The sequence below is a fragment of the Parus major genome, chromosome 6 (assembly GCF_001522545.3).
Source record: "Parus major isolate Abel chromosome 6, Parus_major1.1, whole genome shotgun sequence".
In the NCBI taxonomy this organism is placed as follows: domain Eukaryota; kingdom Metazoa; phylum Chordata; class Aves; order Passeriformes; family Paridae; genus Parus; species Parus major.
Genome location: NC_031775.1, coordinates 7,815,338 through 7,835,504, shown reverse-complemented (window position 1 = coordinate 7,835,504; position 20,167 = coordinate 7,815,338). Strand labels below are relative to the sequence as shown.

The window sequence follows — 20,167 nt, the reverse complement described above, 5'->3', positions numbered from 1 at the left end:
GCCTGGCCGCGCCCGCCGCCCCGGGGCCCGTACAAACCTTTATTCCTCACGGCGGTGGCGGAGCTGCTGCCCCCGGGCCCCTCCTGCCGCTGTCCCTGGGAGCCGCCGCCGGGGCTGCCGGGGCCGGGCCGGGCTCTCTTCAGCGGGGGTTCCCGCTCGCAGCCCGCGCTCATCCTCGGCGGGGCCGCCCTGCCCGCCGGGGCCAGCCAGCACCCGTCCCCTGGGGACGGCGCGACGCTGCGACAGCGGCTCCGCCCGTCCGCATCCTCCGTCCCGCACGCCGGGCTCTTCCCAAAGCGCGGGGGGCGCGGCGGGGCCGGGAACGAGCGGCGTCCGGCGAGCGCGGCCCGGCGCTCGCAGCAAGATGGCGCCCGGCGCGCCTCACCCCGTCGCCATGACGACCGCAAAGCAGCGGGGCCGGGCGGCATTTTGCGGCGCTTTACGGCGGCGCTTTGCGGTAGCCGTTGGTGGTGGCGAGGGCGGCGGGCGCGGGGCCGCCATGGAGGGCGGCGGGAACTCCAAGGGCACCGGGCTCGGCGGCCTCTTCGGCGTCGGCGGGCTCGGGTACTCTCACGCCGACCTGGCCGGGGTGCCGCGTGAGTACTGGGGCGGCCGGCGGGGCCGGCGCAGGGGGCAGTGTCCGCGCACCGGCCGCTGCAGGGCCGGGCGGCCGGGACCGATACCGGTGGCAGTTCCGATCTCGGGAATCACGCGGCCCCTGGGGGCTCTGCCCGGCCGCGGGAAGCTGGGGGCCCTTCCCGACCGGCGGCCCCTCCCGAAGGGCTCCGCGCCGAGCCAGGGTGGGCGCGGAGGCGGCAGGCCTCGGCGGGGGCCGCGTGTCGCGCCGGGCGCAGGGACATCGCGTTCACCTCATCCCGGCGGCTCCATCCCGCTAACCGGAAAGGGGGGGTTGCCGACCCGTGCCCGCTTTTAAGGAGTTGGGCAGCCTCGCGGCAGAATTTTCGCTGCTGATACGCACGAGATCTGCCCCTTTTTGCCTTACAGGATGTAAATCGTTACTACGGAAGTTGGTATTGAAGTGTTCTATTTTTTTTTTTTCCTTTTAGTAACTGGGATGAGCCCTTTGTCACCGTATTTAAACTTGGACCCCAAGTACCTAGTACAGGTGAGAAGGTGGCTTGTATTTATTGTGTTGAACTCTATTTCAGTGTTTGCATGATCATATATGAGCACCTCAAACCTCCTGCAGTGATGGGCACTGTGCACCGAAGTCTTGAACTGAAGAGCAGTGGAAAGGAAAAATTTTTTCAGTATTTTCCCTAATATCAGATCTGTCTTGGAGTACTGTGACATCTAGAAGAAAATGAGCACTGGTATGGCAGAGGATAGGTGGGGCTGTTGTGTCAATACGAGCCTGCTGCTGCTGGAAAGACATCTCCCTGCCTTGAGGCAGACAGCCCAACACCACCTCACACAAGTGCTGGCACTGCTCACACCTCCACTGAGCCCTTTCAATCAGTAAGAGCAGCCAAAATCTCTCCTCTCTTTTCATGGATGTGTTTTCTGAACTGAGTTCTATCAGTTTACTGAGGTGTTCAGCCAACCTCCAGACCTGATAACAGGCTTTGCCATCATGGCAGCTGCAAATTTTACATCACTGTCCTTATGTCATTAGCCAGCTGAAGGGAGACCATCATGAAGTAAAACTAGTAATTTTATTCTATAAAATAATGTAGCTGTCACTCGTGCATATCTTAATATTAGTTAATATAAAATGAGGCCATCATAAAAAAAAAATTAAATCAAGTAATGTTTTCCTTTTTCATAAATATTAACTGTAGCTGAAAATGTTTAAGTTAATCCAAGTTAGGATGAAAGTCAATGATTTTATTTAGTTAGTATATTTCTACATATATGGCTCATATTATCTTAGAACATGAAGTTCTGTAGAATCAGCACTTAAAGGTCAACAGTTGCATAGTATCTCCTAACTTTTGTGCCTTGTTGCCTGGTAGGCTGGGTCACTGTTTCTTTTCTAAGTGGAAGCTCTGCATACAGTTCTGTGGCCTGGAAGCTGTTGTAGTGCAGATTACAATGTAACATTCCCAGAAGGATAGAGAACCACAGCTATGCCTCTGGTGGAAGTGGGTTCAGTACTGTGGCTGCTGTTGTTGAGTGGTCAGAAAGAAGCTAAGATTATTTAGACTTTCTCTAAAAACACTCCCTAAAGATGTTTTGTTTAGAAAGTTTGTCTGAGAACATGTTGGTGTTAAAAATTGTGTAGCAGGGATTTTGGAACAAAGCGTGTGTGTGTACTAAGAGATTTTAGAAACGAAAGAGAAGTTTACTTTAAATGCAAAGGGATTGGCATTAGTGTCATGATACAGTTCTAAAAATACATATTGATGTAACACTAGAGGCTGCAGTCTTCGTTGTAACACTTCTCTGCCCTTCTTGTTTAGCACTAGTGTGTTGAAGTAATAGCAAAGTGCATTGAAATAAAAAAGAATTCAAGTTGCACATACAAGCAGTGAGGTCTCCTTCCTTAGAGAATCACAAGACATGGGAATGGCTCTGAGTGCCCAGCACTAACTGACCCTTCTTTTAACAATGGGGATTGCACAAAACAGTCTCCACAGGTTCCTAGGATTCTACATTCTGGAGGAAAAAGACATAGCTAGTATTTCAGAATATAAGAAATTATTAGCCTTCAAATTTGGGGTTTCTGTGAAGGTGCACATGGAGGGAGAGGTGAGGGTCTCCTGGTGTTTAAAGACTGTCTGTTTGTTTTCAGAATGCAGCAGGAAAGCAAGCCTTACTGTTGAGAATCTTACATTTGGTTCAGGTCTTCCTGTAATAACAAATGGTACACTGGTACTTCTTACTTTAAACCTTGCATTTCTGGCTGGCCTGTGAATGCCAGCACGGAACAAGATGTTGCAGCATTGTTATAAATTGTTTACAACAGCACTGTTATAAATTTGCATGTCAGCCTTTGGCAGAAGCCTGGAGGGTGGGCTTTTCAGGTTGTCTCTAGAAATTTAGATGTTACATAGGCAAGGATTGCTTCATCTTGACTTTTGGGACAGTAGTGAAAACTTAGAAACTGCTGACTCGTGTAAACACTGAATTATTCCAGCTGTAATTACAAAGAAGATAGAAACCATATTATAGGTTAATTTTATTGGTAACACTTCACAATTTTAGGATCTATTTTTTCTGTATTGCTCTTTGCATTCAATGTCAGGTCTGGGCCAATAAAACCCCTTAGAATGCATTTCCTTGAGCCTGCAGCTGTTTGAGTCTTGTATCAGTTAAGTAGGGGCGGATAATGCTGTGACTGGAAAATACAGGAGCTTAAAAGAGATCTGCTGCTTTAGCACCTTATCAACAACAGGCATGTTCAGTGTCTCCTACTGAAGAAGTGCCTTGGCACACCTTATCTCTACACATATGCCAGTTTCTCTAGGCCATTTCTCTAACTTTTTAGACCACTGATTTGCCAGAACACAAGTGTGTCCTTGTGGGAGAAAGATGGACAAGTAAAAAGTCAACCAACCTCATAAAAGTGATGCCAAATCATCACTAGTTTTCAGTTATTTCTCTGAGTTTTTCACGTCCCTATAATAGGTCACTTAGTGCAAGGAAATACCTCTTTTCATAAAAAGGCAGTTTTTACTTAGTATCAGAGTAGTTGGAAACTTAATTAATGTGCTATTGTATCAGACTGGGTTGCTCAGTGAGGAAACACTACTATGTAGTCAGACAACAGGAATGTTTTTGGAAGGCTTGTATTGCCTGCTCCAAGATGTAATTAATAATTAAGCAAATAGTCATTGAAAACAAAACCAACCAACAGCCCACACAGTATGAGTTCCTTGGCTGACTGATGTAATTTATAAAACATTAGCACAGCTAGGGGAAAAAAAGAAGGCACTCAGCCAATTGACCTTTTTACAGTCCTTTTTCATGCTTAATGCAGTTTACACATAGTACATTCCATCCTTGTACTGCTGTAGGCAAGAATTTTCCAGAAATACTCATCCATCTTTAGTTTACTGCATGAATTAAGGAAAAATTAATATGGCTTACATTTTGAACTAGACTTGGAAAATACAAAAAACATTTGTTTTTGTTTTCTCCCAGGATACAGATGAGTTTATCTTGCCCACAGGAGCCAACAAAACTCGAGGCAGATTTGAGCTGGCCTTTTTTACCATTGGAGGATGTTGTATGACAGGTAGGTAGTTGTGGTTTTCACTTTTCCCTGTGTCCAGCTGTCCAGGTAACACCTATGCACTGCAGTGATTGATGAGATTGTAAATGTCTTGCTCTGCAAAACATTGTCTGTTCTAGTCTTAAATAAAGAGGTATTTGGTTTTAGTTTATACACTGAATTCTATTCTCAGTATTTCCTTCTAGTATTGTTTATTTTTTTCTTCTTAAAAAGTAATAACTGATATTATTCCATCTAGGGGCAGCATTTGGTGCACTGAATGGTTTAAGACTTGGCTTGAAGGAGACACAGAATATGGCATGGTCAAAACCTAGAAATGTACAGTAAGTGTTCCATGTAAAAAAATGTACTTCTTAGTGACAAGAGTTTTTTCTTCCAGTTTATGCAAGGTTAGATCTGAATATACTGCAAAAATAAATGTTTTGGGGTTGTTTTTTTCTTTACTGGGGACAAATGGCAGTCAGTATTTGTCTTGATCAAGTTATTACATGTTTTTAGAGGGATGTTCAGTTCAATATTTTTGCTTTTTACTTAGTCACAATTTGCATGTCCTGTGACTTAACTTATATATTTGAAAAATAATTGCTACTTTGATGTTCACTAAAAATCTACTTCAAAGTCAAAGCAATGCTTTTCTATGTAGAAATATTCCCAGAAGCAGCAGTGTTTACTTTGAGCTATTTTTTGCTGTAATTTATCTGAGCACGAGTCTCTCTTCTTTCCCAAGCTTTTCACAACCAGGATAAGATTCAAATGCAGAGCTGACCCTGCCTGGATTAGCATTAGGGATGACACTGGTGCATGCTGCTGAGCAGGCATTGCAGGGGAAAGCTGTTCTGGGTTATGGCATCTGTGAGCACCCATGACATTGCCGTGTTTTTGCCTTACCTGATTTAAAACCAGCATTTGAAAGAACACACCAAAGACAGGAACATTTGTTTCAACAGGAGGCCTCTTAAAATAATGGTAGCTTAGACATAGCTATAGGAAAACCTAAGTGAAAGAGTCATTGGAAACCAGAAAAAACACGTGAAATTTTCACTCCCAGAATACTTTGGATCAAGGGAACTTTAGAAGAGGAATTTCATATTTCCTGGTACAATTTATCTTGGCTCTGCTCCTTTTTAAATTGTTTCTATATTCAGCCCCTTCTTTATTAAAATATTCAGCACTACAGTTATGATTTTCATAATGCTCTAGATAAACATAATTGAGTTTTAGGGTTTGGAATGAGCAGAGTTGGACAAAGCCATGATAATCACAAATTTTGGCAAGTCAAGCCCAGGAGGTGGCAGTCAGTGCACACGCTGCTCTTATCCTGGCTCTGCAAGGCAAAGGCCTGTTAAAGGTCATCACCTTCCATTAGTGCATTAAGTTCTGGTTTTCCCTCATCAGGTGCAGAGAACAGACTTGATTAGCTAGATTTCCTCCAAATTTATCCCTAATGTACACAGATTTCTTTCCTAATGAATTTTAATTTTGCTGTTATTCACTTGTCATCAAATACCTCACCATACCACGGCTGTTAGAATTACTGATTCTCTTATCAATTTACAATTAATATAAAGTTAAAATGTGGGAATTGTAATTAAGGAGAGGTGATCAATACCCTAGCCTTTTAAATTTTTTTTCCTCTTGTTTCAAAATGAAATGTTCCATTATTGTTTACTTCATTGCCTGACTATATTCAGTAATTACCTGTGTCCTAATGAAAATTATAAAAAAGGAAAAACAATAGAAAGTTAAATCAGAAGGAACATAAAGCAATGAAAGTGTCAGACATTAAATGCTGTTCCAGTTCCAGTGGTAGTCAGCTGTCCAGAGCGATACTGTGCCTGTGATAGTGTTACACTGCTGGGAGATAAAGATCAGTCATTTCTTCTGGCTGCTGTTGTCACCGTTCTGGAGACAGCTGGTGGCAGCAAGAAGTGGCATTGTGCTTCCCTGAAAGTGCACTAAAGGTTCTCTTTTCATCTTTAGTGCTAGTCTGGAAGCCTACACACAGACCATACACACAGACACACTTCTTGGCCTTGTGCTGGGTGCACAGATGGGATTCTGAGGCACTGTCTCTTTCCTTCCCACTTGCTCAGTCCAGACTTGCTTTATTGCTCCCAGCATTTGCTCAGGCATTCCCACACTCCCTGACACATGGTCCTTGTAGAGGAGCACTGAGGCTTTCTTGGAGACCTTTCACCCAGCTAAGTGTGCATAAGTGTATCCCTTATTCCAGGAGCTGTATGTAGTCACCATGGAAGGAAGGAAAGCTCAGCTTAGAAAGTCATTTGAAGGGAAGAGATTTGAGTCTTGGGGAGGGTCAAGTTTGCCTTGAAAAGAGAGAAAGATTTTCTTAAGACTTGACAGGACTGAATATTGATTTCAGAAGCTTTTAGTTCATCACTGCAGTTTTATTAACTACAAATATAATGTAAACACAGAAGCCCTACTGTCATAAACACTGCCTTGATGTAACCACAGAGTGCTAAAGGTTTTCATACCTCTTTAACTCCTTTATAGAATTCTAAATATGGTGACAAGGCAAGGAGCGTTATGGGCTAACACTCTGGGATCACTGGGTAAGTAAAGTCATTCCTTCTTAGGGAAAGCAATTTAAAGATGTAATTGTTGGGAAAGTGTATTTGTGTATTATCTCAGTAAGAGTATTCTCTAAATTTTCATTATTAAATACATCAGGAAAAAGAGCAGGTTTTTTTTCTTTGGGGGCTTGAGGGTATTTCAGTAGACATGAAAAAAGAAATTAAAGGCTAAAATAGGGTTTGCAGCCAAAAGCCTTTAATTAAAACCCCATTTTTTTACATTTTTTACATATTATAAACAAACTCTAGTCATAACAGAAATAATTAGAAATTACAGATAATGTCTGCTTGCTAATAATTTCCACTTGAATTACAACTTACAGAAAAAAATATAATTTAATATTTCTGAAATAACTTTAATAACCTACATTGATACTCTGTGGTCATATGATCAACTGCCCAATGTTTCTTTCCTGTTAGAGTTAACAAAATGTTTATGTGAAGAAGAAATGTGATACTCAGTACAAAGATTTATCCTTTAAATGATGGCACATTAGCTAGAAAAATCATACATGATACCACTGACTCTAAACCTAAATGTTGCTTGTAACTAATGTGGGTTAGGAAAAAATAGAAAAGAAAATGACCAGTGGCCTGATGTAAGAGAAAAAAACTTCTATCAACTGAAGTTTGGGTGGGAGGGGGCTGTAAAATAAAATCACATCAGTTGCCTCAGAAAAATGAGATTATTTCATAAAAGTCAGTGAAATAATGAATGCCCTAGAAACTACAATTTTTTTTTACCTGCCCCCCCAGTCTTCCACAATCTCAAAAAATGAAAACTGATGCAGTAACTTTAAAAGGAGAAATCAAAAAATTGATTAAATTATTTTGAAGAAAAATAATGATGGAGCTTGTTGTTCTGCAAAGTTGTAGTAGAAGTTAGCAATACTTAAATTAGAGACTACATCATGTTATAACCCAGTCTACATCTGTTTGACTTTTGAGAAATGCATCAAAGCATAGGCTGAGTTGCATCTATTACATTTTATTTCAATCTTATTTCTGAAGAGCAGATTAGCTGACATTTAATTTAGGCATTAGCTTTTGGGGCATATAGAGGCATGGTTAGAGATAGGATTTTGACCTACAGCAAGAAAGACACTTTTTCTATAAGAAATGTGTGTTGCCTGCTGAGTTTTATTGGGCCATTTTTTTGTTTGATTTTTTTTCTCATTTTTTTGTACAAGTCTAACAAAAACATGTCTGAGAACTGAGATGCAGGCACACTGCAGTTCAAGGTTTAAGTAACACATTAACAGGTTTTTTCAGCTGTGTTTGAAGAAAGATTACTCAAGAAAATGTTTGTGCATTCCACTAACAAATTGCTATTTTTCTTACAAAATACGGCCTCCAAAATCACAGAGTTAAGCAGAACTTTATGTTTGGGATTCTGTTAGACCTCTGTCTTGTCCTGGCTCCCAGAGAAATTCCTTTCAAGGAGCTCAATTATTTTTGCATCTTACTTCACCTTGTGCAGCCTTTCTGTAGCTCAGAGATTATTTTTGTCACTACTGACAATTTTGGTCATTCTGTTCCTGAACAGAGGCAACAAATGTGGAACTGTTTTAAAAAATTATGTTTTGTTTTCCTTCCCTCATTGTTAATCTACTTGCTGCTAAGACAAGAAATATCCTTGCCTGTGCTGAATGGAGAGCAATGCTGCTGTTAACTCATTGACTTCATTATGGTTGCTTATGAAGAATTTACTGCCTTTTAGCAGAAGGAAAGATTTCAAATGCTTGGAGGGCAAGGAAAGAATTAAATGACATTACCTTTATCACTTCAAAATGATGACATACCCTACTGTTCTTTGCCAGCATGAAATATGAATGAGGGGTGAGCATGGGGGACCTTTTCCTTTCATCAAAATTGATAAATGACAAATGCATCCATGCTAGAAAGCCCATGGACTCTATCTAGTCCTTTCCAGGACAGTCCCTAAAGTTATCCCAAAGCAAAAAGCTGTCTGGGGATAAAGATTTAATGCACAAGCTGAGGTGAAACGGCTGCAAATGTCAAATCCCAAACATTCCTATAGTAATTTTTAAAAGGAATGTAGTCCATTGTACTCTAGCTCTTGGTAGTATTATCTGAATACTGTACTTAATTCAGATTTCATCACTGTCACACAGGACAGCAATTTTCTCTGCCTAGAAAGTGATGGGTTTAGTTTCATGTCATCCACAGAAGACAGTATCAAACTGGCAGTTCAAATTTAAACCCTGAATTTTCATACAAATTTGAACTAGCAAAACAGGCTTAAACTTTAGTCAGTGCTTTATAGCACATGTCATGAAGAATGCTACTTTATAACCAAATTATAGCTCAAGCAAAAAGAAATAGCTATATAGAAAGAGATGTGGAAAAGAAACACCAATGATGGGATTTTGCAGAGGATTCCCTTCAAATAAGCAACAAATCTGTTCTTCAGAAGCATGGTCTAAATAGCTGCACCAAGCCAGGATTCCAAGCCTTGGGCCTCAGACCATGGAAGGTTTTTTTAATCTTTTTTTCCCCCCCTCAGCTCTACTTTACAGTGCATTTGGAGTCATCATTGAAAAAACACGAGGTGCAGAAGATGACCTGAACACCATAGCTGCTGGAACCTTGACAGGAATGCTATACAAAAGCACTGGTACAGTAGCAAAATATTTCTCCTTTTCCTTCTCTTGTGCTTATCTTAGTTATTAGGATTCTCATTACTTCTACTAAATACTGTCCTGCTCTGAAAATTGACAGTGTAAAAATGGCTATTAGCCCAATGTCCCCTAATCCACATTTTTCACCCAACTAAGGCTACTTAAGGAAAACTTGCACTAAAAATAGTCCATCTGAACTAAATTTGATTCTTTGAAACTGCACAGGACTAACAGCAACTATGAGAGCCAAATTATGACTATTGTAAATATATACTGAAGAAAAGTAATTTATTTCCTCAGATATATGGTGAGGTTGTATAAAATACACACCCACCTCATTCCTAGCCATGTTTTCAGCAATAGCAGGAATAAAAGTAATTGTTCCTCAAGTCCATGAGTGGGTGCAGGCAAATGGGAATTACCTTCCAAAGTGAATGGGGACAGGGAAGTAAAACACAGAAAACAGAACTTGATTTCATGAAGATGAAACCTACTACAAGTGATCCATGTGATAGAAATGCACATGATAGTGGTACCTGGAGTTGCAAAAACCCTACACACAGAGAAACTGATGTATTTATGAAATTATTACTGAGGTGTTCATGAAACTGTTGTCTTGTGGTAGGATTCTAGTCTTTGCATAGCGGTCAAAACCAACAAACAAGGTTATTTGAGAACAGCATAGATTTAAGGTGAGTTTACTGATGCAAACTGAATTGTTTGCAGGAGAGAGGGTCTGAGCTTCATCAGCAAAATGGCTGTCAACACATGTTCCAAGCTTAACAAGTGGAGGTGTTGTCTTTTTTAGAGGATTGCTGGGTACCACAGGTTGACATTGGCACATGGAAAAAAGTTTTATGTTTTAAGTAACTTAGTAAATGTTTGGCTGGATGACTCACATGCATTTTATGGAGGAGATAATGCAAGAATTAACCTATGTACTTTTGCATATCTAACTGAGCCACAGTCTCTTAGCAGTGTTCCTGAAGGCCTGCTTCATGTATGGGGCAAAACAGTTTGAGTAACTATTTTCCTGATGGCTTAGACTACCTGAAGCCAAAAATAATTGGCTGATGCAGCCATCATAAATATGAGACTCTTAATTTTGCAAAGGCACAGAGCTCTCCTGTAATCCATTTCTTCCTTGGAATTTCATGAGTGATGTGACAGGTTACCAAGAACAGCCAGAAAGGGTAGCATATAGAAGCCTAATATTTTCTGTAGGAGTTTATTAACAAGGAGAACTGTCATCAAATACTCCAGCAGAAGCATCCCCCTTACCTTTCTGAAGTATAGAGCTGGCATTATGTGTAATCTTTTTTTGGCACAGTGCAACCATGGATAACTACTCCAAGTCACATGTGCAGTCATCTGACAGCACTAAGGTTTTTATTACCAGAGCACAGTGGGACATTTGTTTTGTAACACAAGATCTACAGAGCTAGTGGCAGCCCTGATAAAAGCAAATTAAATCAGTAAATCTCTATTCATTACAGTATTGTATTTCAAGTGTGTGTTGGGCATATGAACCATAGTGCAGAGAAACTGTTGCCTCTCCTGTCACCTTATGCCAGAATACCCTTTCTTCTTCTGTATGGTAAAACTTAAAAGTTCTGCCTTCACACTGTATCAGTGTATATATTTACCTTAAAACCTTGAATATTTAAACCGTGCAAAAGATCAGCACACATCTGACATATCAAGACTGTAATAATCACCTGTGTTACATGGAATGCCATGACATGTTGGCATTAAGAAAATGTAAAAGCTTGTCAAGGACTCTTGAGTTATAAATCTCCGTATTTTAGTGTCAGCTGGAAGCTCACACAAACATACCATTGCAAATCAAGGCTGCTCTGTAGTCCACAAGGGGTGGATACAGAGTTGCAGGCAGTGCTGTTGAAACACAAATTTCCCACTTCCATCATTCCTGCTTTGTAAGGAGATCAGGATCATACTTAAGAAGAAAAGGGATAATGTATGGCAGGTCTTTTATAACTTCATGCTTAACCATAGCACTGATGGAGGAATCACATCAGCAGCCCTGATGCACTACAAAACACTCCTGTGTACACTGCAAAACCTAGATTGAATTTCAGAAACCAATGATTAAACATCTGATGAGTGGACAGGAAAAAAACATAGTGGGAAGACTTTGTTAAGGCTGAGATTCGTTGCCCCAAACTGGTCCCAGTTTTCACAATTTGTCCTTGTAGAAGTGTTAATCATTACCAAAATGGCAGCAGTCAAACAGAACGTGCACGTTCTAAAGCCATTGATTGTGAGCAGTTTTGTGTAAAGCTACTTGACACAGCTTGTGTGGGAGAAGATAAGAGAGGATTGAAAGCTCTGCAAGGGAGGACAGTGGCAATTCAGCCCCCTCCCTGTGTTCACTGGCAGTGCCATCACTTATTGAAACTTGCCATTGAAGTGACTGAAGCAGTTCAGTCCCCATTAAGAGCAGGTGATAGCTGGGCTCCATCTCAGCAGTACTGGATGGCTTAGGTCAAAAAACACCTATTGAGTGGGAATGGAAAACTGATGTGAGGGATTTTGAAACAACTTCTTGATTCATCTGACCAAAGTGATCTCCAGCTTTCACATTTATTTCAATTTAAGTTTAATGCCAGAATTACTGACTAGATTTTAGCCCAAATGCAGAAATAAGAGTACATATTAATTTGTTGCACCAGTCTTACAACTTCATGGGAGCAATTTTGTGAGCTTACCACTTGACTTCCACGCAGAACATTCAGTTTGGGTAACAGTTAGGAAAAAACCCTTGGGATTCCTCTGCCAGTGGCATATGGAATAGAACTCAGTTAATTTGAGTTTTGCTAAAAGGAAGTCTAATATCCTAAGTCCACAAGGATGACTTTTCTGTTTAATAAGATACTATTCTTTATTCTTCAGTTTTAAGCAAAGGCAGAAATTAGTATCTGTTGTGCCATGTTTCTTCTGATTAATGTTACAAAAGACAGATATATCTTAAAACAAATGTGTAGCCTCCTTGCATGTGTTTCCAACCTCTTTTTTAAACTAACCATTTTTATTTGGTTTTCTTATAATTGTATTAGTCATGAAAGTAACAAAAAAAACCCCACCAAACAAAAGTGATTGTCGCTGTGCACCATGTTGCTGTTTTACCCTCCCACCATGAAAATGTGTGGTTCCAGTTGTCACAAAGGTACAGCTCCCTGGGGCTCCTACAAGCATGCAGGATTGATCACTCAGGAAAAGATACTGAGCTAGGTGGGACTTTGGCCTGACCCAGTGTGACAGCAATTCATTTCTCACTGGAATTCCTGACGGACTTCAGTAAGCAAAAAAGTTAACCGACCTTTACCTCTTCTCTGAAGTAGAAGATCTCCACAGACTGCAGATATTCTTTTCCTTGGATAATTTTTTTCCTCTCTTGAAGTTAGTGATAACAGCAACAAAAGTAAACTAATTCTTTGGACAGACAAAATTCCTTTGTTTACTTTTGTGCAGTAGGAACCCAATCCTAGGTACAGCATCTCATGCCTTTGAACAATAGGCATTATATAATTTGGTACAGAAAATGGTGTGTGTCTGAAAAATTACATGCTAGCAATAGATGAATGTCATTTTAAGACCTCAGAATACAACCCTGAAAAGTCAATATGTTAAGAATTAGGAAGGGCTAAATGTTTTATTGCCAGCAGTAAAATCTGGCTGGAGCTAAAGATCAGTTTTGTGACATCCAGTGGGTACTTCAGGGCAGTTATGTTAGCTGACAGCTTCTTGAGCTGTAAAAAGCCTGTTCTCTGAGCCCAACCCATGTTTTCCTTTGGGCCAAACAGGGCTGTTTCCTTGCTCCTTTTGGCTGGAGAGGGGGAGAGAAGAGCTCTGGGGGGAGTGCTGTATCTACAGGCCTGGGATATCCTACTTTTCTGCAGTATTTAGAAAAAACTGAAGGCCTTGCTTGTCATCACTTAAGTTTATGGCTGGAATTTTAGAAATTTAAGAACCCCTTTTCACATAACAAGTCTATAGGATTATCAATCAAATGATTGATAATCCTTAGAGAAAGGATTTTTTTTTTTAATGTGAAATAAGGAAGAAATAAGGACAACATACAAGCAGCACTACAGGTAACAGCTTGTTGAGGCCTTCTTAGTTACTTGAGGACTGATGTCTGAGAGTATGTGTGGCCACTGAACACTAGCTCTGCTAGGCAGGAGCAGTGAACTCAGAGCTGCAGGGGTTTGCAGGGACCATTTACAGTAGCTGAAGTAGCCTCCTGTCAGTCACGTGCTGCTGCTTTCACTCAGCGAGAAGACAGCAAATTTTAATCATGTTTGCAAAGTAACTTCAACAGCTCTAGTATTTCCAAACCAGTAAATTAAATTGTAGATTCCTACTGCTTTTTCTAATTTAGCCTTCATACCACAGTAACTGCAGGAAATGTTCCCTCTTTTAAACTTTGTTGTTTCTGTATTCTAAGCACAATACTGCCTTAGCTGCAGCAATATGAAAAAGGAAGATGCTTTTCTGGAATATATCTTGCTTCCAAATAGAAGTTTATCAGTTTCCTCAGTAATTTATGTATCCGCAAACTGCCCACTGCTTACAAGATTTCATGAAATGAACCCCATGGAGCAGCAAGAGGAAACTCTTGATATTTTCTAATGACATCAGGCCACCCACAGATGTTCAAACAAATGACTGCTTGATGGTTCAGATGGTCTGATTACTGAGCTTGAATGTGGAGCAAAACTGAGATTGCTTTGTATATTTGAGTCCTTTAAACCATTTTAAAGTATTCTTGTTCCTGAAGGCCCAGAAGGAAGAGAAGCTGTTTTCATTCAGAGTATCCAAGAGAAATTGGAGGGCAGAAAACTAATTGCAATTTAAAGATTATTCTTCTTTTGTTCGGCATAAGTATATGGGTCTGAGGTTTTGGTGAAGGTATTTGTAATGTTTGCTGCTGGATGGTTCTTGCTTTAAACATTCCAGGAACTATCCCAGGACATTGAAGTAACATTCTGAAAACAGGGACCGTAAGGTTCTAAATGGAAGATTCTGCCCTCACGGTTTTACCTATGGGACAAGTGCAGCTCAGTGGAGTTAGGAGTGGCTCCTGCCATGCTGGAATGCAGAGCTGTGCTGTGGGAATGCTGTGAGCTGTGGCACAGTGCACTGGGATGCTGAGCTGTGCCACAGCACAGTGGAAGATGGGACCTATTGAAAGGCATAGAGGAGGGACAACACTTGGTGGTGAAAGGGTGCAGCAGCTGAAGCCAGAGAACTAACTTCCCATTTAGAGAGCATCAGATCTATCTTTGGAAACCCACAGCAGTTCTCAACTCTTGTGCAAGGTGCCTGATCTCAAAATACCTGCTTCCAGAAGTGTCTGTCAGCTGGAACCTTTATCTTACTGGGACATGCAAGATTAGGGGCTCACTGCCATGTCTCAGCAGGGCTTGTCTGGGCAGACTTGGTATCAAAGGCTTGCAGAGAGTGATTGCAGAGGAGGGGTGGGAACATGTTCTATGTTCTATCATGCAAACACAGCTGGGATGGGAGTGGAGAATTTATTTTTTATTTTTGTTAACAAGTTAATTTTCTCAGAGGCCCTAAGATTTTCTGGCCAGCGACGGGGCTGCATTCTAAAGTGCATTACTGTTTGTAGTCTTCCACAGACCTGGACACACTTACTCAAACACAAATCTGACCAGTTAGGGAAAAGAAAGTTTTCTTTCCCTTTTTTTCTCTTTTTTTGTAATTACTTTCTGTAGTTAAGAAACCAGGAGCAACTGCTACAAAAAAAAACAAACACAAAAACAAAAAACACCCCAACATTCTGTAGCAGAAACATTGTATGAAACACTGATCAAGAAACACTTCTGGCATGTTTTCTTGGATATCTTCTCTCTCAGTCATGCACCTGTACCAACTGCACAAGTTTAGTACCCTGTTCATGAAACATCTCCAGCAATGTCCCTAAGTTGTCTGCAGGCCTAGAGGTAGGTGGCTTTAAGCCCTGTGGTTGACTTTTGCCAGGGGGGTCAGAGCTGCCATCCTTACCTGACTGGGTCAGCATATGAGAACACCAATATCTATTGTGGTAGGAGCAGCACACCTAAAGTCCTCCTACATGGATGCTAGAATAGAGCTTGGCAATCCTAATGAAAGATGACACCTTTCTTGTACAGCCCTGACTTTACAGAATTTGGACCCAGGCTTGATCGTCCTTCAACTACATGTTCTTGCATAGGAAGAATAGGATTTTAAGGGGAAATGAGAGAAATTGAACCTCATTTCAGTTCAGGGGGGTGAGGAAAGAACCTCACAGTTCCGTAGTGCATTGCATTCTGTGGGGATGTTCTAAACTTCCTTGTACACCTGATGGTCATGAGCCCCCTTTGGGGGTCCCTGCTGTGATCTCTTGAATCCTGATAGGAACAGGAGAGAGTTGGGCTCTAATGTTGTATTCATTTACCTCAGCAGGAATGAAGAGTCAGTATTTTACAGATTATCTCAAATACTTGTTTTGTACAAAGTGTCCTTTAAATTTCAACTGTGGCTTTTTGCCAGACACTGCTTGCACATGGTTAGTTTTGTGTACCCAGCTGCAAGCCCTTCATGTGAAAAGCTTTTTGTGCAACAAATTCAGGATCAATTATCAAACACAGACATCTACATTTGCTTTCCTAAATGCTGATTTAGGCACATAGATCATATTCAGTAGGGCTTTTCTTAGAGCTGTGAAATTCTCAATAGCAACAGCAATGAACTCAGCCTTACAGCCTAAAAACCTCTCAAATTGTCACAGCTGGTCTGTCAATTAAATTTTTAGAAATTATGGCTAGACATGGCTTCTAATATCAAGTCCCATTTCTTGTTTTCATTGCATGCCTGGGCAGTACAGGGGGGTTTAACAACTCCAGTGAAACCCATTTAACCTTACAGCACAGTTAACAGTGTCAGTCTAGCTGATGCCAACAGCTTCTTGCCTCACTAAAAGCCTAAAGGCAATTCTGTGAGACAGCTTTATGACCCATAATGGAAAGAAAAAAACCACAAATACAGTCTCTCTGATTACTGAGATAGATTTGTTTTCAAGTTTGAGAAACCTGAACTGCTCTGCCAGTTTCTCCAATAATGAAAGCAGGGTTTTTTATCTTGCTAGCAGAAACTGGCCTTGTTCTATACACTGTACACATTATCTAGCTTGGTTCAGCTGCAATGATAAACATTGCAGAATCAAACTCACTGAAATTTTCCTAGCATTGAGGGTCAAATGCCCAGGTGTTCTGTGCATTTACAGTGCATTTTGGGAGCTCTCTCAAAGCACAGTAGTGTTTTGCTGTTTAGTAAAAGCAACAGAAGTCTCTACTTGTGCCCCTGTGCATCCCAGTCCTTATGTGGATGGAGTGGAGGTAGGATGCTGCCTGACTCCCAGCTCCAGCCAGGTGCACTACCTGCAGGCAGTAGCCAAACTTGTCCTGTATTTCTCAAGGTGCTCACCAATACCTTAAGATTTCCTGTGTGACTCTATTTTTACAATTGCAAGGTGATAATTCTGATTATTAATAAAAGAATAAAGAAAGCTGTTCAATATACAACACAGTAAATACCTGCCAGTTAACCCTTTTCATCTACTTCCTATTTTTTAATCAAAAAGTTTTAAAATTCCAAAGACACAAAAGCACTTACAGGTTTTGTATGATGGCCCTAATGAATCTCTGAAGCCCAATGTCATGTCCCTATAAGTTGCTGTTTTGTTCACTTATTTGCCACCTGCCCAGAGCTAATTATCATAACTGAAAACCTGGAGGCAATCTTGTAACAGGAGGAGAGCGTGTCTAACAGTAAAAAGAAATGTAATAAGGACAGAGAGAATGGATTAAGTAGGACTTGGGAAAAGCCACCTTGGCTTCCAGTGCTCTGTAATGGTTCCCTGAAGCAGTAGCACTAACACAGTTTGAGAGGAAGTCATTGCAGCAGAATCAGTGTCAGGATCAGGAGTGAGTGACCATGAGCCTGGCAGCAGGTGTGAGAGGAAGGTAGAAAAAGCACAGGGACTCTTTCTGGAGAGTTAGCTCGAGAAAGGACTGTCCATTAAGATGCCTCTGGGTTTAAACAGCTTCTTGGAAGTTGCTGCTCACTGACCATTTCCTGAAAGTAACGGTAATGAGCTGCAATGTGTTTTGTTTTTTGCAGGTGGAGTGCGCGGGATAGCACGAGGTGGGATCGCAGGCCTGACGCTGACCGGCCTCTACGCCCTGTACAACAACTGGGAGCACATGAAGGGCTCCCTAGCCCGGCAGTCCCTGTGAGCAGGGCAGAGGACACGCTTGCTTAGTCACCAATCAAATCAGTTGTGAGATCTATCTGGTGCCCCTTGCTATTTTATTTACAATTAGTGTGAAACTGATGGAAGCTGTGCTGGAAGGAACGTCTTGACACCGTGTGGCTGGACTGGCCCTTCCTGCCAGCCAGTTGCTGGACAGGCAACAATATTTGTTGGACGTGCAAGTGAACAGAGTGGCCATGGCCACCGAGACAGAGTCTCCCTGCCACGCTCCCCAAGCGTGGCATGCTGGGTCCCCATAGCTGCTCCTGCTCGCTGCCAGGTTTGTTGGGTGCCTGTAAGGTCTGTCCACAGAGCATTCCCAGCACCTCACTGGCCAGGCCAGCAGCACAGCCCCAGTAGCCATGGCACAGGCAGGGCTTGCTATTCTGACAGCACAAGGCGAGCTAGCACAAGGGACATCATCAGAATAAAAAGGGTGGTACTTACTCGATACCATTTCTATCCTTTGCTCTTCCTGCTGTAGTGTGCTGCATCCAGTGACCTATTTATGGATTCATTTTAAAGGACCAGTGTGGTGAAATCCTGGGGGAATTGATGGGTGAGGGGAAGTGGACAAGCAGTGTGGTCATCTCTTGATGGGTGGTTATGGTAAGGCACAGCAGGGCTTGACTTCACTCCCTTATTTGCTCTAACAAATAAGGACCTGGTTGTTTATGGATGAGATACAGTTGCTGTTGCAGAACAGCTGCCAGTTGATTATCAAAACATTTGGGTGCTCCAATATCTGAGAACTGATTCAGCCAACAATTATAAACCAAACAGTATAAAGACTGCACTCATTACCTATTACAGAAGTTTTAATTGGCAAGAAAGTTTTTGCCTAAAGTGCCATTCATGGGTTATTGGTGGAATAAAGACTGTGATGAACCTACACGTTCTCCAGTGTTAAAATTAAACCATGTACCAAGCATCATTTGCAGATAAGTTAAACAGTAAGTTGGGAATTAGTTCAGCAATTAGAGTTACTGTATAACAGCTCATTCCTTCCACATTTAAATAAGCAAACAGGTGAATTATTAAGGGAAGACAGGGAAGGCAGAACTAGGGAAAACCAGGAAACTAACTGGTCAGTAAACAACTTAATGCAAACTAAGTTTTTATATTTGAGTTTTTGCTACTGAAATGGCTCTTAATAATTACATTGCCTATACCAAAATAACAAAAAGCAGAAAAGGGAAGGCAGTAGCTCTTACCTTCCCCCAAGAAGTACCACTTTGCTAAGAAGCCTCATTGGCAGCAAATAACCACTGAGACCAGCTTTTAATAGAGCAAGTCTCCAGCTAACGAGCCCTCATGGGTGAACTCAATCTTTGCTTGGATACCAGGTCAAATTAGATGCTTTATGCCAGCACTTAAAGTAGGATAAAGGAAGCAGGCCTTTTCTCATCCCCTGTGTCAATGCTGGTTTTTGTTAAGCCTTATTTTCCACGGTTCCATAGTGCTCTGCATGTTACTGTTGTGGTGTGAGAGCTGGACTTCCTTCCTAGCATGCATTTTTTGAGGGCTGTACCACCAAAGAAACTGTCCCCCACTTGCAGGCTGCAGAGGGGTAATTTGGGCTTCATCTGCACAATGCTGTCACATGGGACATCAGAAAAACACATGCACTTTATCCTGAGCTTTTTCTCTCCCCACTGGCATCAGTGAGTTCCTCCCCTGCATGTTTCCTGGTCACCGTGGGTTGGACTTGTGTTCCTGTACTCATGCTGGATGAAGGATTGAGAGCTGCTTTGGGGGCTGATGAGGGGCAAAGGTGGCTTTTTAAATGCCAGGAACTCTACAATATATCTTAGGTTTTCTAAAGACTTTTTCAGGACTAAAAAGTGACCCAGGAACTGTCTGCCCTAATTCAAGCAGGTAAAACATGAAGCTTAACAAGTATTTCCTTCATCAGGCGCACCGGAGATAACATAGAAGCCTTTTCAAATTCATAGTTAGCACAACCTTAAGGCTAGGCTGACTCTTGAACAACTTAACATGTTATCTGTTCTGCAGTGCACCCAGATTTCCTGGAACTGCTCGCTTCAAGGGCAGAGCTGAGAGCATTTTTCTGAAATAGCTGAGTTAGAGCTGTTAAAAGTTTTTGTTTATAATCTGTTTGTATATGGAGTAATCTGTAGCTTGAGCTATGAAACACAACCAGCACAGAGGCAGCAGTGAGGGAGGTGAATTTGTAAGATACAATACAGAGAATGTGTTTACAATATTCTGTGACATGACGTACTGCATTCACGGTTTACTGGCAATCAGTATAAAAATGCTACTTTATATTGTGACCAAAAATATATCCAAGTTCAGTAGGAATAAAAAGATGTAAAAATCAAGTTGAAAACAGGATTTGGCTCAAACTAGAGCTGTTACATGCAGTGTTACATAAATGTGAGCA

At 41.6% G+C, this 20,167-nt stretch overlaps 2 protein-coding genes and 1 non-coding gene across 7 annotated transcripts in view; 2 read left to right on the top strand and 1 right to left on the bottom strand.

The window, feature by feature from the left end:
• PARG (poly(ADP-ribose) glycohydrolase) overlaps window positions 1–460 on the bottom strand; it is a 62,926-nt gene extending 62,466 nt beyond the window's left edge. For all 5 annotated transcript variants that reach the window (XR_004498091.1, XR_004498092.1, XM_015632573.2 and 2 more), the window contains exon 1: window positions 38–460. Coding sequence is in view for 3 of the 5 variants with exons in the window: in XM_015632573.2 (XP_015488059.1) it covers window positions 38–428 (391 nt within the window). In the remaining 2 variants the exon portion in view is untranslated. The remainder of the gene's footprint in view (window positions 1–37) is intronic.
• Window positions 454–19,167, top strand: LOC107206655 (mitochondrial import inner membrane translocase subunit Tim23). Its single transcript, XM_015632593.3, has 7 exons — window positions 454–596; window positions 1,068–1,126; window positions 4,108–4,201; window positions 4,437–4,521; window positions 6,716–6,774; window positions 9,323–9,433; window positions 17,628–19,167. The coding sequence occupies exons 1-7, from the start codon at window positions 500–502 to the stop codon at window positions 17,741–17,743; spliced, it is 621 nt and encodes a 206-aa protein (XP_015488079.1). The 5' UTR covers window positions 454–499; the 3' UTR covers window positions 17,744–19,167.
• Window positions 5,998–6,200, top strand: LOC117244685. Its single transcript, XR_004498198.1, has one exon. It is a non-coding gene; the product is annotated as a small nucleolar RNA SNORA74 (small nucleolar RNA).
• Window positions 19,168–20,167: the final 1,000 nt, after the last annotated feature.